We start from the raw sequence: 20,568 nt of genomic DNA, 5'->3' as shown, positions 1-20,568 counted from the left end.
TGTACCAACAACCAATGGGGTCATATTCAATAAATATCTATTTTATTGATAATGGGAATATCTAAAAGAAAATCAGAGATGTTGTAGACCAGAATCTGAATTAAATAATATCTAAGTCAAAGTACCCTTACGTCTCATATACACAAAAGTAGCACATCAGCCTAGAAATTTTGATCTCTGTCACCATCTTTTGCAGTTCTAAACAGCGTCAGATCACTCAGCAAGGAAGTTGATCCATATGCATTGAATAAACATAACAGTTGTACAATTCATCATATCAGAATAGCAGTATAAAAGTTGTCCCAGACCTTTAGCTGAAGCAGATTCTAGGTGCTTTGCATTTAGAGAGAATAAGCCTTATACTTGATATTAAGTCCCTTTTGCAAAGTTGGGGGCCAATTGGTTACAGGAAATACATTCTATCTTGGACTAAAAGACAGTCCTTTAAGGAGTTTGTTTCAGACCCAAGATTTAATCTGCTCTTTTAACCAAGTGAATCCTCCCAGAAGTGAACCTGCTTAGAATTCGGATAATGTTGCCTTCAGTCAGATAGCCCCGTGACACTGACTGCCAAGGCTCAGGTACCAATTACTTGGACAGGTACTGTAGCCTGAGAAAACCTCTGCCTATTTCACAGGGATACAGGTGAATTCCTTTTGATTAGCAAGGGCATCAGAGCTTATGGGGAGAAGGCAGTAGAATTGCTTTGAGAGGGAAGATAAATCAAATGGTAGAGCAGACTTGATGGGCCATATGGCCTAATTCTGCTTCTGTGCCTTATGGTCTTTAAGAGCTGAACTTTTGGAAGAGACATTTATTCATATAAAAACACTGAAAATCATACAGAATTAATACCCAGTTTTTTTTGTAAGGTGTCATCCCAGGGCATTCAATCCACACCACTGAACCTAGCAGTGAGCTGGCGCTGTGAACCTACCTGCACCGATCTTCGAGTAGATTACAAGTATAATGCAGAGGCAATGGTTACACCTGTAGCTCTCAACAATGTCCAGTTCCTCATTCCTGTCGATGGAGGAGTTGCAAAAGTACAGGCAGTGCTTCCGCCTGCTGCTTGGTAAGAGATTATCTCTGCTCACCCAATGAGTCAGTGGGTTGATTTGTTCAAAGCCTGATCTTCTTATCTAGCCCAAAGCATCTGTTAGCCTGATAATCCTTCCTGACACAAAATCCATGGAAAGACCTGTCGCCATTTCCCATTCTCCAATGTTGTCCATACATTGTTCTGATCCTTCCTATGTACTCTCTAGCTGTTTCTGATCAAACCCTGACATCTTCTATCTTATAGATACCTTTTTACCCACCCTGATCACTACCCAACACTGTTTATTAATCACCATTCACTCCTCCCACTCCTCCTAAATGTCAACCATGTTGCATTCTGCTACATTCTATCCCACCTGTGTCTATAATTCTTGATTGTTCTGTAGCATACTCTGCTCAACAAATAAATTCATACTTTCCTTGCAGCCATTCTAGATCCAGTGTAGTAAGCTCGAGCTTTCCTACTCCCAATTATTGTGGAATTATAGAATGATACCACATATAAGAAGACGAGGCTCATTGAAAAAGATATCCAATTAATCTCACTTGTTTGTTCTTTTCCCAGTAACTCCCTCTCTTACAAAGAATTACCCCCTTTCCATTTGTAACCTACTTGGAACAGTCCATTCAACATCAATATTAGAGATTGACTCACAACTTCATGTACAGTTTTCTTTCTTGATCCTTCCAGTACTTCTGTCAATTACTTTCAAAATTGGGCTCTGATTACTAGCCCTTCTGGCACTGGACGCAGGAGAGTATTTCCAGCTTTTGAGGTCTCACCAAGTTTGGCACCCTAGTGGCATTTTAGCTTATTGCCTGCCTATCCCTCACAAAGCCTTTACGTCCTTCCTAATATGGTGGCAAATGTGTTCTCTGTATAGCTTCTGGATCATGTTTACAAATGTATTCATTTATTTATTGATCCATTTAGATTTAAAGCACAGTAGCAGAGCCTACCAGCCCAACGAACCCATGCTGCCCAATTATACCCATGCAGCCAATTCACCTACCAACCTACTTTGGAATGTGGGAGGAAACCAGAGCACCCAGAGGAAACCCACACAATCTCAGGGAGAATGTGCAAACTCCTTACAGGCTGCAGTGGAATTGAACCCGGGTGTCTGGTGCTGTAACACATAGCATCTTACTTCCTGACATCAGCATTTACACTATCGTGCCGCCCATAAAGGTTAGCAGACACTTCCATACTTAATGATTAGTCTTTACACTGGTTCCTGTTACATTCAAAGATCTGAGTGAATCGGCTCACAAGTATCTGCTTTGGCGCCATCTTTAAATTTAGTTTGTTACCCTTGCACATTCTTTCTCTGAACACGAAAAATTGCATACTAAATTTGCATAAAAATTGCATACTAAAATTGCATACTAAATTTCATAATCTTCTTATGAAACTTGTCAGAAAGTGTGTATGCACTGACTGGATTCTAATAGTCGAACATCAAGCTGACCATCACCCACCCATTACATGTGTATAAGCAATTAGTCAAGACATACAGTAAATCGTCAAAGAACTCCCCCATTTATCTGGAGCATCTCCCTTATATGCATCAACAGCCTTGTGACTGTGAAGTAATACGAAAATTAAAGAAACTGCAGATGCCTGGAAATAAGATGCTGTAAGCACTCAGTGGAACAGGCAGCATCTGTGGAAAGTAAAACAGTCAAGGACCTTTCATCAGAAGTAGGAAAGGGAGGAAACAAGTTAGTTTTACATTCCTAAGGATGAGGAAGGAATAGATTGGACAAGAGGATTATCTCCTATAGGGTGAATATAGGAATCAGAAGCAGGCTTATCATCTCTAACATACACACTGTGGCCACTTTATTAGGTCCAAGAGTGGAACACGGAGTGGCTTTCTGCTGCTGTAGCCCATCCACTTCAAGGTTCGATGTGTTGTGCATTCAGAGTTGCTCTTCTGCACACCATTGTTACAAGACATGGTTAATTTGAGTTACTATCTCCTCCTGTCAATTAGAAACAGTTTGGCCATTCTCTTCTGACCTCTCTCATTAACAAGGCATTTTCACCCAGTCACTGGATGCTTTTCCTTGTTTTTGCACCATTCTCTGTCAAGTCTAAACCACAATGTGGTTCATGAAAATTCCAGGAGATCAGCAGTTTCTGAGATACTCAAACCACCCTATCTGGCATCAACAATCATTCCACGGTCAAAGTCACTTAGATCACATTTCTTCCCCATTCTGAAGTTTGATCTGAACAACAACTGAACCTCTCGATCATGCCTACATGCTTTTGTATTCCTGAGGTGCTGCCCACATGATTGTTTAATTAGATTTCTGCATTAACAAGCATGTGTGCAGATAAAGTCACCACTGAGTGTATGTCGTGAAATCTGCTATTTTGTGGCAGCAGTGCAGCACAAGACATAAAAATTACTATAAATCATAAGTAAATAAATAGCGCTAAAGAGGAAAAGTGAGGTGGTGTTCATGGACGATCCATAAATCTGATGGTGAGGGGAGAAACTGTTCCTGAAAATTTGAGAGTGGATCTTCTCCCCAATGGTAGGAATGAGTAGAGGGGATGTCCCAGATGGTGAGGGCCCTTAATGACGGATACCAACTTCTTAAGGCATCACCTTTTGAAGATGTCCTTGTTGGAGGGGAATGTTGTGCCCATGATGAATCTGGCTAGGTTTATAAGCTTCATTTGAACTGGATTGGAGCCTCTGTAGCAGGTAGTAATGCAACCAGTCAGAATACTCCACACCATACATCTGAAATATATTACCATACATGAAGAATAAAGTGCAAATACAGACCACAATAACTTTAGGATAAAGTCAGTTGATGTCTTCCAGAGAGTGGTAAGGACATGCTTGTCAATGGACAAGCAATGGACAAGCATTGTCAATGCTTGTCATACATGGCATTAAGCTTGGGTTTCAGGATATGATGAGAACGGTGTCTTGAGTATGAAGTACTCGAAATCCTCCAGTTAGGCCATGTCCATCCTTGTCTTCCCAGTCCATCCATCAACCCCCACCCCACTAATTAAAATCAACTTTCTCAGTTCTGATGAGACCATAAGATATAGGAGCAGAATTGGGTCATTTGGCCTATCGACTCTGCTCCACCATTCCTTCATGGTTGATCCATTTTTCCTCTCACCCAGCCTCCTGCCTTCTCCCCCTATCCCTTCATACCCTGACCAATCATGAACCTATCAACCTCTGACTTAAATATACATAAAGATTTGGCCTTCACAGCTGCCTGTAGCAAAGAATTCCACAGATTCATCACTCTCTGGTTAAAGAAATTCCTCCTCATCCCCATTCTAAAAGGACACCCCTCTTTTCTGAGGCTTAAACTCTCTGGTCTTAAACTCTCCCATCAGAGGAAACATCCTCTCCATGTCCACTCTATCCATTTGCTAGGTTCTAATGAGGCCACTCCTTATTCTTCTGAATTCTGGTGAATTCAGGCCTAGAGGCATCAAATGCTCTTCATATGACAAGCATTTCAATTCTAGAATCATTTTCATGAATCTCCTTTGAACCCTCTCCAGTCTTAGCAGATCCTTTCTAAGATAAGGGGCCAAACCTGCTCATAATAATCCAAGTGAGGTATCACCAGCACTTTATAAAATCTCAACATTACATCCTTTGCTTTTATATTCTCATCCTCTTTAAATGAATGCTAACATTTCATTTGCCTTCCTTACCACAGACCAACCTGCAAATTAACCTTTTGAGAATCCTGCACAAGGACTTTGCACCTTAACCTTTTGTATTTTCTCTCCATTTAGAAAATATTCAACCCTTTCATTTCTTCTACAAATGTGTATGACCATACACTTCTCAACATGGTATTCCATCTGGAGGGTCTTTGACCATAATAACTAGGAGCAGAATTAACCCGATTGTCCCATCGAATCCGCTCTACCATTGCATCATGACTGATTTATTAACCCTCTCAACCCTATTCCCCTGTCTTCTCCCCGTATCCTTTGATACCCTGATTTAGCAAGAACCAATCAACCTCCACCTTAAATATACCCAGTGACTTGGCCTGCACACCCTTGTATGGAAAAGAATTCCACAAATTTGCCATGCCTCTGGCTAAAGAAATATTTCCCCATTTCCGTTTTAAATGGACATCCCTCAATTCGGAGGCCGTGCCCTCTAGTCCTAGACTCACCCAAAATAGGAAGCATTCTCACCACATCCACTCTATCCTGACATTTCATTATTCGATAGGGTTCAGTGAGATCCACCCCTCACTCTTCTAAACTCAAGTGAGCCATCAAACACCACACATGTGTTAACTCTTTCATCTCTAGGATCATTCTCATTAATGTCCTCTGATCTTTCTCCAATGCCAGCACATTGTTTCTTAGATAAGGGGTCCAAAACTGCTCAGAATACTCCAAATGCAGTTGATCCAATGCCTTATAAAGCCTTATCATCACATCCTTGCTTTTATATTCTAGTCCTCTTGAAATGAATGCTAACATTGCATTTGTCTTCCTCACCACAAACTCAACCTGCAAGTTAACTTTAAGGATCCTACATGAGGACTTGCACCTTATTATTACTCTCACTGGCACAAAGCACAGGCAGCAATCCAGAGATTATTAGCCTGAAGGTCCTGCTTTTCATCTTTCTGCCTAACTTGCAATACTCTCTCTTCAGGACCTCATCCCTTTTCCTACATATGTCATTGGTACCAATAAGCACCACCATTTCAGGCTGTTCATCCTCCCCCTTCAGAATATCCTGGAACCAAACCGAGACATCACTGATCCTGGCACCTGGGAGGCAACATAACATCTGAGTGGCTCTTTCACATCCACTGAAATGTCCATCTTGACGTAAAACATTAACTCTGCTTCTCTTTCTGTGGATGCTGTGTCACCTGCTAATTGTTTAGACAGATCTTGTTTGCCTCAATAGTTCGAAGTTTGCTAAGTAAAATCCTGACTTCCATTTGTTTTTCAAGGAATGCTGAACAACATAGGATACTCTGGAAGATCCCTGATTTATCCCAGAAATCTGAAAATGGAGGTAACTTTACTAAACTTTTTAAAAATCTCTATTACAGACTCTATTTCTGCTCCCAGCAGTTTAAAAATAAACTCAAAATATGACAAAGATTTATGCTGAGCATAAGAATTGGGAGCAGAAGTGAATCATTTGGCCTCTTGAACTTGTTCTGTTAATCAATAAAATCACATCTATTGTAATGCCCCAAATCTACTTTGCCTCCCGATCCCCACATCTTGTGACCCCATAGTATTTACAAATCTCAGTCATGAACATACCCAATGACTGAACACCAATGGCCCTTATTATAAGATCATGCCTTCGTTCGAGACTCCAGCAACATTGCAACAATTTATCCAGATTAAAAATTCTGAGTATGTTTGGAACAGTTGCATTAAGCAAAGTCTCACATTTGTGAAAATGCGTTCACTCTGACAAAACCCAACACCATGAGTCAGGCAAAGTGCTAAACGACAAAGAAAATTTGCCTTTTATCTATTGCAAAGAAAACTCAGAAGTTATTGTAAAGGCCCTAGAGTAGATCATTGGCTCTCTCTCCTACTGTATAATTATACGTGGTGTTCAGATACATAGATAGGGGGATCAGTAGGAGCAAAACTGAAATAATTTGAAATACAGTTAAAGTTTGTGTGATGTAAATGCAACAAAAGTTTTGAAATAGAGATGCCCTTAATTTTAGAAGGAAAATCAGCAAAATTCATAAGGCAGTGTTGCAAATCTGGTTCTCCCCACCAGTGAACATGTTTTTTTGAAGGTGAAGTTCTATCCTTCTCCAAACACAGATTCTTCCATGGTTTCTTTTAGGTGTTGGATCTCTCTTGGCCAGGTTTCAGCTGTCTGAGGGCCCAAGTAAACCTGCAACATTGGCTGTCCAGTTCACCAGCGAAGGGAGCACACTCTCAGGTGCCGATATTGAATTGGTCGGAGGAGGATACAGGTTTTCACTCATCAAAAAGAGATTTGCAGCAGGTAATTCTCAAGATCATTGCCTTCTTCCAAGAAGAGAAATGTACATAGGAACAAGGAGTAGCATAACAATGACAAAGCCTATTCAGCCTTCTTTCAAGAGGCTGGTGCAGTCCCTCTGATACACAGCCATTCTAGTAATTATGCTGCGATTGTACCCGTCTGATTTCCCAGGATCAAGGAGAAATTCCTTAACTTTTCTCGCAAGGCTGTTGCCCACATTTTTAGTGAAGTTGTTTCAAGTCACATGAAGAAATAACTCTCTTTCAAAAACTCAATTTGCCTCCTACCCCATCTCCTCTTGCCACAGGGATCACTCCCTCTGTGATTCCCTTGTTCATTCACCTCTCCCCACTAATCTCCCTCCTGACACTTATCCTTACAAGCTGAAGAAATGCTTCATTGTCTATTCACCTCCTCCCTCACCTCCATTCAGAGCCCCAGATAGTCCCTCCGGGTGAGTAAAGACTTCACCTGTGAATCTATTGGGGTCATCTACTGTAGCTAGTGCTCCCGATGCGGCCTCCTCTACATTGGCGAGACCCAATGTAGAATGGAGCACCACTTCAAGAGGGATTTCCCGGTGGCCACCCATTTAAGTTCCAATCTCCAATCCCATTCCACCATGCTTAGCCTCCAACCTGATGGTATGAACATCAGTCTCTCCAATTTCCAGTAATTTTCCCCTACCCCTTCCCTCTTCTTCATTTCTGCCCTCTGGGCCACCTACCCTCTTCCTCACCTGTCTATCACCTCCCCTTGGTGACCCTCCTTCCCTTTTTCCATGGTCCAATTTCCTCTCCAATCAGATTCCTTCTTCTCCAGTTCTTTACCTTTTCCACCTATCACTTCCCAGCTTCTTACCTCCTCCCAGCTTTACCTATCACCTTCAAGCTTGTACTCCTTCCCCTCCCACAACCTTCATATTCTGGCATCTTGCCTCTTCATGTGTGGGCCTGATGAAGGGTCTCAGCCCAAAACATCGACTGTTTATTCATTTCCATAGTTGCAGCCTGACCTGCTGAATACCTCCAGCATTTTGTGTGTGCCACTTTCAAAAGATTCACTATAAGCAGCATCTCCGGCCTACACTTGAGCCACAACTTTGAATATGTGAGAGCTTTCTGGATTCATCCTCGAGTCTGTAATAACCTATGGAGATATTGGCTCCAATAACTTGGGGAGTAATTCTACCCTGGCAGAAAAGACACTGTTTTTTTTCCAGTTGGTGACTACTGAAATGTTATCAGAGCACGTGCTATAGGAGATCACAGGGAACTGGAGAGGTTACCTGTCCCTTGGCATTCAGGGTCAACATCTGCCACAAAAGGTCTGCATCACAAGGGAATTAAATATGGCCCTTGGTACAAAATCCGTGAGTCATTGACTATAAGTTCATTGCCTCACTATGCCTTTCAAGGCAGCTAAATGCTGGAGTACCCAAGGAAAGTAATTATTAAGCAGGATTATTCTGACAGCTGGCTGTCTGGCTGGTGGCAACAACTGGTCAGCAGCACACACAAAGTGTGTAAAGACCCTTCATCAGGATCCTTTGTTCTTCACTGGTCTCTGCCCAAACAATTGATGCTGCCAAACTTGCTGAGTCCCTCCAGCATTTTGTGTGTGTTGCTTAAGATCTCCAGCACTTGCAGAATCTCGTGTGATGCCTTGTGGACATCAGCCTGCTCAGGGCCTGCAAGCCTGTGTGCTGTGGCGTTGGAGGTCAGGTAGCAATGTCTCTGACCCTTTGTGCTGCCACTGGGTTCATGAATGTGTCCAGGATTGAGTCAGCAATGCACTGAGCTGGGGAGGCCGGAAATGCTCGCTAGCCTCTTCACTTGAATCAGCAGGCCATCCTTCACTTAAAAAGGTGAGAGGATTGTTTCATTTGCTTTATTTTTTGTTGATTTACATGTATTAATATAGTGTTAAATATACATAATGAATATACATAATGTTCAGTTAATTTTCGACCATAAAACACAGGAGCAAAATTAGGTCATTTGATCCATCGAGTCTGCTCCACCATTTTATCATGGCTGATTAATCCTTCACAACACCACTCGCCTGCCTTCTCCCCATACCCTTTGATGCACTGACTAATCAAGAACCTACCAACCTCTACTTGAAATATACTCAATGATTTGGCCTCCATAGATATCCATGGCAATGCATTCTACAGATCCACTACTGTCTGGTAAGAAATTCCTCTTCATCTCTGTTCTGAATGGACATTCCTCAATTCTGAGGCTGTGCCCTCTGGTCCTAAAATTACCCAGTACATGAAACATCCTCTCCATATCCACTCTATCCAGGTCTTTCAATATTAAATAGGTTTCAATAAATCCCTCCTCATTCTTCTAAGCTCCAGTGAGTACAGGCCCACAGCCATCAAATATTTTTCTTAAGTTAACCTTTTCATTCCTGGGATCATTCATGTGGACCTCCTCTGGATCCCCTCCAGTGCCAGTACATCTTTAATCAGATAATGAATCCAGAACTGTTCACAATACTCCGTGTGGTCTGACCAATGTCTTATAAAGCCTCAGCATTACATCCTTGCTCCTACATTCTAGTCTTCTCAAAACGATGTTAACATTTCATTTGACTTCCTCAACACCGACTCAGCCTTCAAGTTAACCTTTATGGAATCCTGCACAAGGACTCCCAAGTCCCTTTGCACCTCTGATTTTTGAATTTTCTCCCCATTTAGAAAATAGTCGACGCCTTTATCCCTTCTGCTGAAGTGCATGATCATACACTTCGCTACACTATATTCCATTCTGCCACTTCTTTGCCCATTCTCCTAATCTGTCTAAGTCCTTCTGCAGACTCTGTTTCCTAAACACTAGTTGGCCTTGAGCTATCTTCACATCATCCACAAATGTGGACACAAAGCCATCAATTCCATCATCCATATCATTGAAATATTACGTGAAAAGAACTGGTCCCAATACCAACACCTACAGAACACAACTAGTCATCGGCAGCCAACTGGAACAGGCTCCCTTTATTCCCACTCATTGCCTCCTTCCAGTCAGCCAATCATCCATCCTTGCTGGTATCTTTTCCATAATATCATGACCTCTTAACCTGTTCAACATCCTTATATGTGGCATCTTGTCAAAAGCCTTCTGAAAATCCAACTAAACGACATCCACTGACTCCCCTTTGTCTATCGTGCCTGTTATTCCCACAAAGACTTCCAACAGATTTATCAGGAAAGATTTCCCCTGAAGGAAACCATGCATACTTTGGCCTACTTTATCATGTGCCTCCCAGTACACCAAAACCTCATACATAATATAATAATTTTATCAATAACATCTAATTATTTTACTTACATATTTTTAGCTATATTAGATATCTTTGATCCATCGAAACCCAGCTGTGGATGGATAGCGTGGAATTACGTGCAGATTCCTGTATCAGAAGAGTGAGACGTGATTGCTTCTGAAATTAATGTGTGGCAGCTAGTTTTTGAGAAAACAATTAGCATTTCTGTATTTGTTGTGTAAGGCCTGGATTGTTACCTTTGGTGTTTAATGTTCATATTTCTGGAATGATTATTGGTAGATCAAGGATTACATTATCTGTTCCTATTTACTCTTTCATGCTCATTTGTTACTCTGTCTATAGTATATAAAATCAAGGAGGTAATGTTGACACTTTATAAAGCACTGAGTACTTTGAGCAGTTTTGTGCCCCATATCTAAGAAAGGATATACTGACATTGGAGAGGCTTTAAAGGAGATTCATGAAAATGATTCTGTGATTGAAAGGCTTATCATTTGAGGAACATTTTATGGCTCTAGGCCTCTGCTCACTGGAATTCAGGAAAACAAGGGATAACCTCATTAATACCTATCAAATGTTAAAAGGCCTCAATAAAGTGGATGCGGAGAGGATGTTTCCTATGGTGGGGGAATAAGACCAGAAGACACAGCTTCAGAATAGAGGGGGTGCTCCTTACAAAATGGAGATGAGGAATTTCTTTGACCAGAGTGTGGTGAATCTGTGGATTTCGTTGACCCTGGCTGCTTCAAGATCCCCGTAATACTTTATAATAGGGCTTGTTGTAGACTTGTTCACAACAAGTCGGACCGAGAAACACTGCCTAGAACAGGATACCTACAAACTTGTCCTTTGTGCTGGAATACCAACAATGTAGTGTTGTTTCGGCAATTAATGGGCCTGCCTTCCCAACACATCACCAAAGGCAGCAGAGACACTCCATAGGGACTGTCCTATATCATTATCACTCCATAGGAAATGACCTATATCATCACCACTCCACAGAGACTGTCCCGTATCATCACCACTCCACAGAGACTGTCCCGTATCATCACCAGTCCACAGAGACTGTCCCGTTTCATCACCACTCCACAGAGACTGTCCCATATCATCACCACTCCACAGAGACTGTCCTAAATCATCACCACTCCACAGGAACTTTCCTGTATCATCACCAGTCCACAGAGACTGCCCATATCATCACCACTCCACAGAGACTGTCCCGTATCATCACCACTCCACAGAGACTGGCCCATATCATCACCACTCCACAGAGACTGTCCTAAATCATCACCACTCCACAGGAACTTTCCTGTATCATCACCAGTCCACAGAGACTGCCCATATCATCACCACTCCACAGAGACTGTCCCGTATCATCACCACTCCACAGAGACTGTCCCGTATCATCACCACTCCACAGAGACTGTCCCGTATCATCACCACTCCACAGAGACTGCCCATATCATCACCACTCCACAGAGACTGTCCTATATAACCACTCCACAGAGACTGTCCCATATCATCATCACTCCACAGAGACTGTCCTATATAACCACTCCACAGAGACTGTCCCATATCATCACCACTCCACAGGAACTGTCCCATATCATCACCACTCCACAGAGACTGTCCCATATCATCACCACTCCACAGGAACTTTCCTGTATCATCACCACTCCACAGAGACTGCCCGTATCATCACCACTCCACAGAGACTGTCCTATATCATCACCATTCCACAGAGACTGTCCTAAATCATCACCACTCCACAGAGACTGTCCCGTATCATCACCACTCCACAGAGACTGTCCTATATCATCACTACGCCACAGAGACTGTCCTAAATCATCACCACTCCACAGAGACTGTCCATATCATCACCACTCCACAGAGACTGTCCCATATCATCACCACTCCACAGAGACTGTCCTATATCATCGCCACTCCACAGAGACTGTCCTATACCATCGCCACTCCACAGAACCTGTCCTGTATCATCACCACTCCACAGAGCCTGTCCTATATCATCACCACTCCACAGAGACTGTCCTAAATCATCACCATTCCACAGAGATTATCCCATATCATCACCATTCCACAGAGACTGTCCTATATCATCACCACTCCACAGACTGTCCCGTTTCATCACCACTCCACAGAGACTGTCCCGTTTCATCACCACTGTCCCATATCATCACCACTCCACAGAGACTGTCCCGTATCATCACCACTCCACAGAGACTGTCCCGTATCATCACCACTCCACAGGAACTTTCCCGTATCATCACCAGTCCACAGAGACTGTCCCATATCATCACCACTCCACAGAGACTGTCCTATATCATCACCACTCCACACAGACTGTCCCGTATCATCACCACTCCACAGAGACTGTCCCGTATCATCACCACTCCACACAGACTGTCCCGTATCATCACCACTCCACAGAGACTGTCCCATATCATCACCACTCCTCACAGACTGTCCCATATCATCACCACTCCACAGAGATTGTCCCATATCATCACCATTCCACAGAGACTGTCCTAGATCATCACCACTCCACGGAGACTGTCCCGTATCATCACCACTCCACAGAGACTGTCCCATATCATCACCACTCCACAGAGACTGTCCTATATCATCACCACTCCACACAGACTGTCCCGTATCATCACCACTCCACAGAGACTGTCCTATATCATCACAACTCCACAGAGACTGTCCCGTATCATCACCACTCCACAGGAACTTTCCCGTATCATCACCAGTCCACAGAGACTGTCCCATATCATCACCACTCCACAGAGACTGTCCTATATCATCACCACTCCACACAGACTGTCCCGTATCATCACCACTCCACAGAGACTGTCCCGTATCATCACCACTCCACAGAGACTGTCCCATATCATCACCACTCCACAGAGACTGTCCATATCATCACCACTCCACAGAGACTTTCCTGTATCATCACCAGTCCACAGAGACTGCCCATATCATCACCACTCCACAGAGACTGTCCCGTATCATCACCACTCCACAGAGACTCCCGTATCATCACCGCTCCACAGAGACTGTCCTATATAACCACTCCACAGAGACTGTCCCATATCATCACCACTCCACAGAGACTGTCCTATATAACCACTCCACAGAGACTGTCCTATATCATCACCACTCCACAGAGACTGTCCCGTATCATCACCACTCCACAGAGACTGTCCCGTATCATCACCACTCCACAGTCCTATATCATCACCACTCCACAGAGACTATCCTATATAACCACTCCACAGAGACTGTCCCATATCATCACCACTCCACAGGAACTGTCCCATATCATCACCACTCCACAGGAACTGTCCCATATCATCACCACTCCACAGAGACTGTCCCATATCATCACCACTCCACAGGAACTTTCCTGTATCATCACCAGTCCACAGAGACTGCCCATATCATCACCACTCCACAGAGACTGTCCTATATCATCACCATTCCACAGAGACTGTCCTAAATCATCACCACTCCACAGAGACTGTCCCGTATCATCACCACTCCAGAGACTGCCCATATCATCACCACTCCACAGAGACTGTCCTAAATCATCACCACTCCACAGAGACTGTCCCGTATCATCACCACTCCACAGAGACTGTCCTATATCATCACCACTCCACAGAGACTGTCCTATATCATCACCACTCCACAGAGACTGTCCTAAATCATCACCACTCCACAGAGACTGTCCATATCATCACCACTCCACAGAGACTGTCCCATATCATCGCCACTCCACAGAACCTGTCCTGTATCATCACCACTCCACAGAGCCTGTCCTATATCATCACCACTCCACAGAGACTGTCCTAAATCATCACCATTCCACAGAGATTGTCCCATATCATCACCATTCCACAGAGACTGTCCTGTTTCATCGCCAGTCCACAGAGACTGTCCTGTTTCATCGCCAGTCCACAGAGACTGTCCCGTATCATCACCACTCCACAGAGACTGTCCCGTTTCATCACCACTCCACAGAGACGGTCCTAAATCATCACCACTCCACTGAGACTGTCCATATCTTCACCACTCCACAGAGACTGTCCCATATCATCGCCACTCCACAGAACCTGTCCTGTATCATCACCACTCCACAGAGCCTGTCCTATATCATCACCACTCCACAGAGACTGTCCTAAATCATCACCATTCCACAGAGATTGTCCCATATCATCACCATTCCACAGAGACTGTCCTGTTTCATCGCCACTCCACAGAGACTGTCCCGTGTCATCGCCAGTCCACAGAGACTGTCCCGTATCATCACCACTCCACAGACACTGTCCCGTTTCATCACCACTCCACAGAGACTGTCCTAAATCATCACCACTCCACAGAGACTGTCCCGTATCATCACCACTCCACAGAGACTGTCCTATATCATCACCACTCCACAGAGACTGTCCTATATCATCACCACTCCACAGAGACTGTTCTAAATCATCACCACTCCACAGAGACTGTTCTAAATCATCACCACTCCACCGAGACTGTCCTAAATCATCACCACACCACAGAGACCGTCCATACCATCACCACTCCACAGAGACTGTCCCATATCATCACCACTCCACAGAGACTGTCCTATATCATCGCCACTCCGCAGAGACTGTCCTATATCATCGCCACTCCACAGAACCTGTCCTGTATCATCACCACTCCACAGAGCCTGTCCTATATCATCACCACTCCACAGAGACTGTCCCGTGTCATCGCCAGTCCACTGAGACTGTCCCGTTTCATCACCACTCCACAGAGACTGTCCCGTATCATCACCACTCCACACAGACTGTCCTGTATCATCACCACTCCACAGAGACTGTCCCGTTTCATCACCACTCCACAGAGACTGTCCCGCTTCATCACCACTCCACAGAGACTGTCCCGTATCATCACCACTCCACAGAGACTGTCCCGTATCATCACCAGTCCACAGGAACTTTCCCGTATCATCACCAGTCCACAGAGACTGTCCCATATCATCACCACTCCACAGAGACTGTCCTATATCATCACCACTCCACACAGTCTGTCCCGTATCATCACCACTCCACAGGGACTGTCCCGTATCATCACCACTCCACAGAGACTGTCCCGTTTCATCACCACTCCACAGAGACTGTCCCGTATCATCACCACTCCACAGAGACTGTCCCGTATCATCAGCACTCCACAGAGACTGTCCTATATCATCACCACTCCACAGAGACTGTCCTATATCATCACCACTCCACACAGACTGTCCCGTATCATCACCACTCCACAGAGACTGTCCCATATCATCACCACTCCACAGGAACTTTCCTGTATCATCACCAGTCCACAGAGACTGCCCATATCATCACCACTCCACAGAGACTGTCCTATATCATCACCATTCCACAGAGACTGTCCTAAATCATCACCACTCCACAGAGACTGTCCCGTATCATCACCACTCCACAGAGACTGTCCTATATCATCACTACTCCACAGAGACTGTCCTAAATCATCACCACTCCACAGAGACTGTCCATATCATCACCACTCCACAGAGACTGTCCCATATCATCACCACTCCACAGAGACTGTCCTATATCATCGCCACTCCACAGTGACTGTCCTATACCATCGCCACTCCACAGAACCTGTACTGTATCATCACCACTCCACAGAGCCTGTCCTATATCATCACCACTCCACAGAGACTGTCCTAAATCATCACCATTCCACAGAGATTATCCCATATCATCACCATTCCACAGAGACTGTCCTATATCATCACCACTCCACAGACTGTCCCGTTTCATCACCACTCCACAGAGACTGTCCCGTTTCATCACCACTGTCCCATATCATCACCACTCCACAGAGACTGTCCCGTATCATCACCACTCCACAGAGACTGTCCCGTATCATCACCACTCCACAGGAACTTTCCCGTATCATCACCAGTCCACAGAGACTGTCCCATATCATCACCACTCCACAGAGACTGTCCTATATCATCACCACTCCACACAGACTGTCCCGTATCATCACCACTCCACAGAGACTGTCCCGTATCATCACCACTCCGCACAGACTGTCCCGTATCATCACCACTCCACAGAGACTGTCCCATATCATCACCACTCCTCACAGACTGTCCCATATCATCACCACTCCACAGAGATTGTCCCATATCATCACCATTCCACAGAGACTGTCCTAGATCATCACCACTCCACGGAGACTGTCCCGTATCATCACCACTCCACAGAGACTGTCCCATATCATCACCACTCCACAGAGACTGTCCTATATCATCACCACTCCACACAGACTGTCCCGTATCATCACCACTCCACATAGACTGTGCTATATCATCACCACTCCACAGAGACTGTCCCGTATCATCACCACTCCACAGGAACTTTCCCGTATCATCACCAGTCCACAGAGACTGTCCCATATCATCACCACTCCACAGAGACTGTCCTATATCATCACCACTCCACACAGACTGTCCCGTATCATCACCACTCCACAGAGACTGTCCCGTATCATCACCACTCCACAGAGACTGTCCCATATCATCACCACTCCACAGAGACTGTCCATATCATCACCACTCCACAGAGACTTTCCTGTATCATCACCAGTCCACAGAGACTGCCCATATCATCACCACTCCACAGAGACTGTCCCGTATCATCACCACTCCACAGAGACTCCCGTATCATCACCGCTCCACAGAGACTGTCCTATATAACCACTCCACAGAGACTGTCCCATATCATCACCACTCCACAGAGACTGTCCTATATAACCACTCCACAGAGACTGTCCCATATCATCACCACTCCACAGAGACTGTCCTATATAACCACTCCACAGAGACTGTCCTATATCATCACCACTCCACAGAGACTATCCTATATAACCACTCCACAGAGACTGTCCCATATCATCACCACTCCACAGGAACTGTCGCATATCATCACCACTCCACAGGAACTGTCCCATATCATCACCACTCCACAGAGACTGTCCCATATCATCACCACTCCACAGGAACTTTCCTGTATCATCACCAGTCCACAGAGACTGCCCATATCATCACCACTCCACAGAGACTGTCCTATATCATCACCATTCCACAGAGACTGTCCTAAATCATCACCACTCCACAGAGACTGTCCCGTATCATCACCACTCCAGAGACTGCCCATATCATCACCACTCCACAGAGACTGTCCTAAATCATCACCACTCCACAGAGACTGTCCCGTATCATCACCACTCCACAGAGACTGTCCTATATCATCACCACTCCACAGAGACTGTCCTATATCATCACCACTCCACAGAGACTGTCCTAAATCATCACCACTCCACAGAGACTGTCCATATCATCACCACTCCACAGAGACTGTCCCATATCATCGCCACTCCACAGAACCTGTCCTGTATCATCACCACTCCACAGAGCCTGTCCTATATCATCACCACTCCACAGAGACTGTCCTAAATCATCACCATTCCACAGAGATTGTCCCATATCATCACCATTCCACAGAGACTGTCCTGTTACATCGCCACTCCACAGAGACTGTCCCGTGTCATCGCCAGTCCACAGAGACTGTCCCGTATCATCACCACTCCACAGAGACTGTCCCGTTTCATCACCACTCCACAGAGACTGTCCTAAATCATCACCACTCCACAGAGACTGTCCCGTATCATCACCACTCCACAGAGACTGTCCTATATCATCACCACTCCACAGAGACTGTCCTATATCATCACCACTCCACAGAGACTGTTTCAAAATCATCACCACTCCACAGAGACTGTTCTAAATCATCACCACTCCACCGAGACTGTCCTAAATCATCACCACTCCACAGAGACTGTCCATACCATCACCACTCCACAGAGACTGTCCCATATCATCACCACTCCACAGAGACTGTCCTATATCATCGCCACTCCGCAGAGACTGTCCTATATCATCGCCACTCCACAGAACCTGTCCTGTATCATCACCACTCCACAGAGCCTGTCCTATATCATCACCACTCCACAGAGACTGTCCCGTGTCATCGCCAGTCCACTGAGACAGTCCCGTTTCATCACCACTCCACAGAGACTGTCCCGTATCATCACCACTCCACACAGACTGTCCTGTATCATCACCACTCCACAGAGACTGTCCCGTTTCATCACCACTCCACAGAGACTGTCCTGCTTCATCACCACTCCACAGAGACTGTCCCGTATCATCACCACTCCACAGAGACTGTCCCGTATCATCACCAGTCCACAGGAACTTTCCCGTATCATCACCAGTCCACAGAGACTGTCCCATATCATCACCACTCCACAGAGACTGTCCTATATCATCACCACTCCACACAGTCTGTCCCGTATCATCACCACTCCACAGAGACTGTCCCGTATCATCACCACTCCACAGAGACTGTCCCGTTTCATCACCACTCCACAGAGACTGTCCCGTTTCATCACCACTCCACAGAGACTGTCCCGTATCATCACCACTCCACAGAGACTGTCCCGTATCATCACCACTCCACAGAGACTGTCCCATATCATCACCACTCCACAGAGACTGTCCTATATCATCACCACTCCACACAGTCTGTCCCGTATCATCACCACTCCACAGAGACTGTCCCGTATCATCACCACTCCACCGAGACTGTCCTAAATCATCACCACTCCACAGAGACTGTCCATACCATCACCACTCCACAGAGACTGTCCCATATCATCGCCACTCCGCAGAGACTGTCCTATATCATCGCCACTCCACAGAACCTGTCCTGTATCATCACCACTCCACAGAGCCTGTCCTATATCATCACCACTCCACAGAGACTGTCCCGTGTCATCGCCAGTCCACTGAGACTGTCCCGTTTCATCACCACTCCACAGAGACTGTTCCGTATCATCACCACTCCACACAGACTGTCCTGTATCATCACCACTCCACAGAGACTGTCCCGTTTCATCACCACTCCACAGAGACTGTCCTGCTTCATCACCACTCCACAGAGACTGTCCCGTATCATCACCACTCCACAGAGACTGTCCCGTATCATCACCAGTCCACAGGAACTTTCCCGTATCATCACCAGTCCACAGAGACTGTCCCATATCATCACCACTCCACAGAGACTGTCCTATATCATCACCACTCCACACAGTCTGTCCCGTATCATCACCACTCCACAGAGACTGTCCCGTATCATCACCACTCCACAGAGACTGTCCCGTTTCATCACCACTCCACAGAGACTGTCCCGTTTCATCACCACTCCACAGAGACTGTCCCGTATCATCACCACTCCACAGAGACTGTCCCGTATCATCACCACTCCACAGAGACTGTCCCATATCATCACCACTCCACAGAGACTGTCCTATATCATCACCACTCCACACAGTCTGTCCCGTATCATCACCACTCCACAGAGACTGTCCCGTATCATCACCACTCCACAGAGACTGTCCCATATCATCACCACTCCACAGGAACTTTCCTGTATCATCACCAGTCCACAGAGACTGCCCATATCATCACCACTCCACAGAGACTGTCCTATATCATCACCATTCCACAGAGACTGTCCTAAATCATCACCACTCCACAGAGACTGTCCCGTATCATCACCACTCCAGAGACTGCCCATATCATCACCACTCCACAGAGACTGTCCTAAATCATCACCACCCCACAGAGACTGTCCCGTATCATCACCACTCCACAGAGACTGTCCTATATCATCACTACTCCACAGAGACTGTTCTAAATCATCACCACTCCACAGAGACTGTCCTAAATCATCACCACTCCACAGAGACTGTCCATATCATCACCACTCCACAGAGACTGTCCCATATCATCGCCACTCCACAGAACCTGTCCTGTATCATCACCACTCCACAGAGCCTGTCCTATATCATCACCACTCCACAGAGACTGTCCTAAATCATCACCATTCCACAGAGATTGTCCCATATCATCACCATTCCACAGAGACTGTCCTGTTTCATCGCCACTCCACAGAGACTGTCCCGTGTCATCGCCAGTCCACAGAGACTGTCCCGTATCATCCCCACTCCACAGAGACTGTCCCGT

The 20,568-nt window shown here is 45.4% G+C and overlaps 1 protein-coding gene across 3 annotated transcripts in view; it reads left to right on the top strand.

The window, feature by feature from the left end:
- sgip1a (SH3GL interacting endocytic adaptor 1a) overlaps positions 1 to 20,568 on the top strand; it is a 197,606-nt gene that overhangs the window by 154,232 nt on the left and 22,806 nt on the right. For all 3 annotated transcript variants that reach the window (XM_059984381.1, XM_059984380.1, XM_059984379.1), the window contains 3 exons: positions 873 to 1,075; positions 6,049 to 6,113; positions 6,918 to 7,082. In XM_059984381.1, the coding sequence (XP_059840364.1) occupies positions 873 to 1,075; positions 6,049 to 6,113; positions 6,918 to 7,082 (433 nt within the window). The remainder of the gene's footprint in view (positions 1 to 872; positions 1,076 to 6,048; positions 6,114 to 6,917; positions 7,083 to 20,568) is intronic.

Source organism: Hypanus sabinus, chromosome 11 (assembly GCF_030144855.1).
Source record: "Hypanus sabinus isolate sHypSab1 chromosome 11, sHypSab1.hap1, whole genome shotgun sequence".
Classification (NCBI taxonomy): domain Eukaryota; kingdom Metazoa; phylum Chordata; class Chondrichthyes; order Myliobatiformes; family Dasyatidae; genus Hypanus; species Hypanus sabinus.
This window is presented reverse-complemented; position numbering and strand designations above follow the sequence as displayed.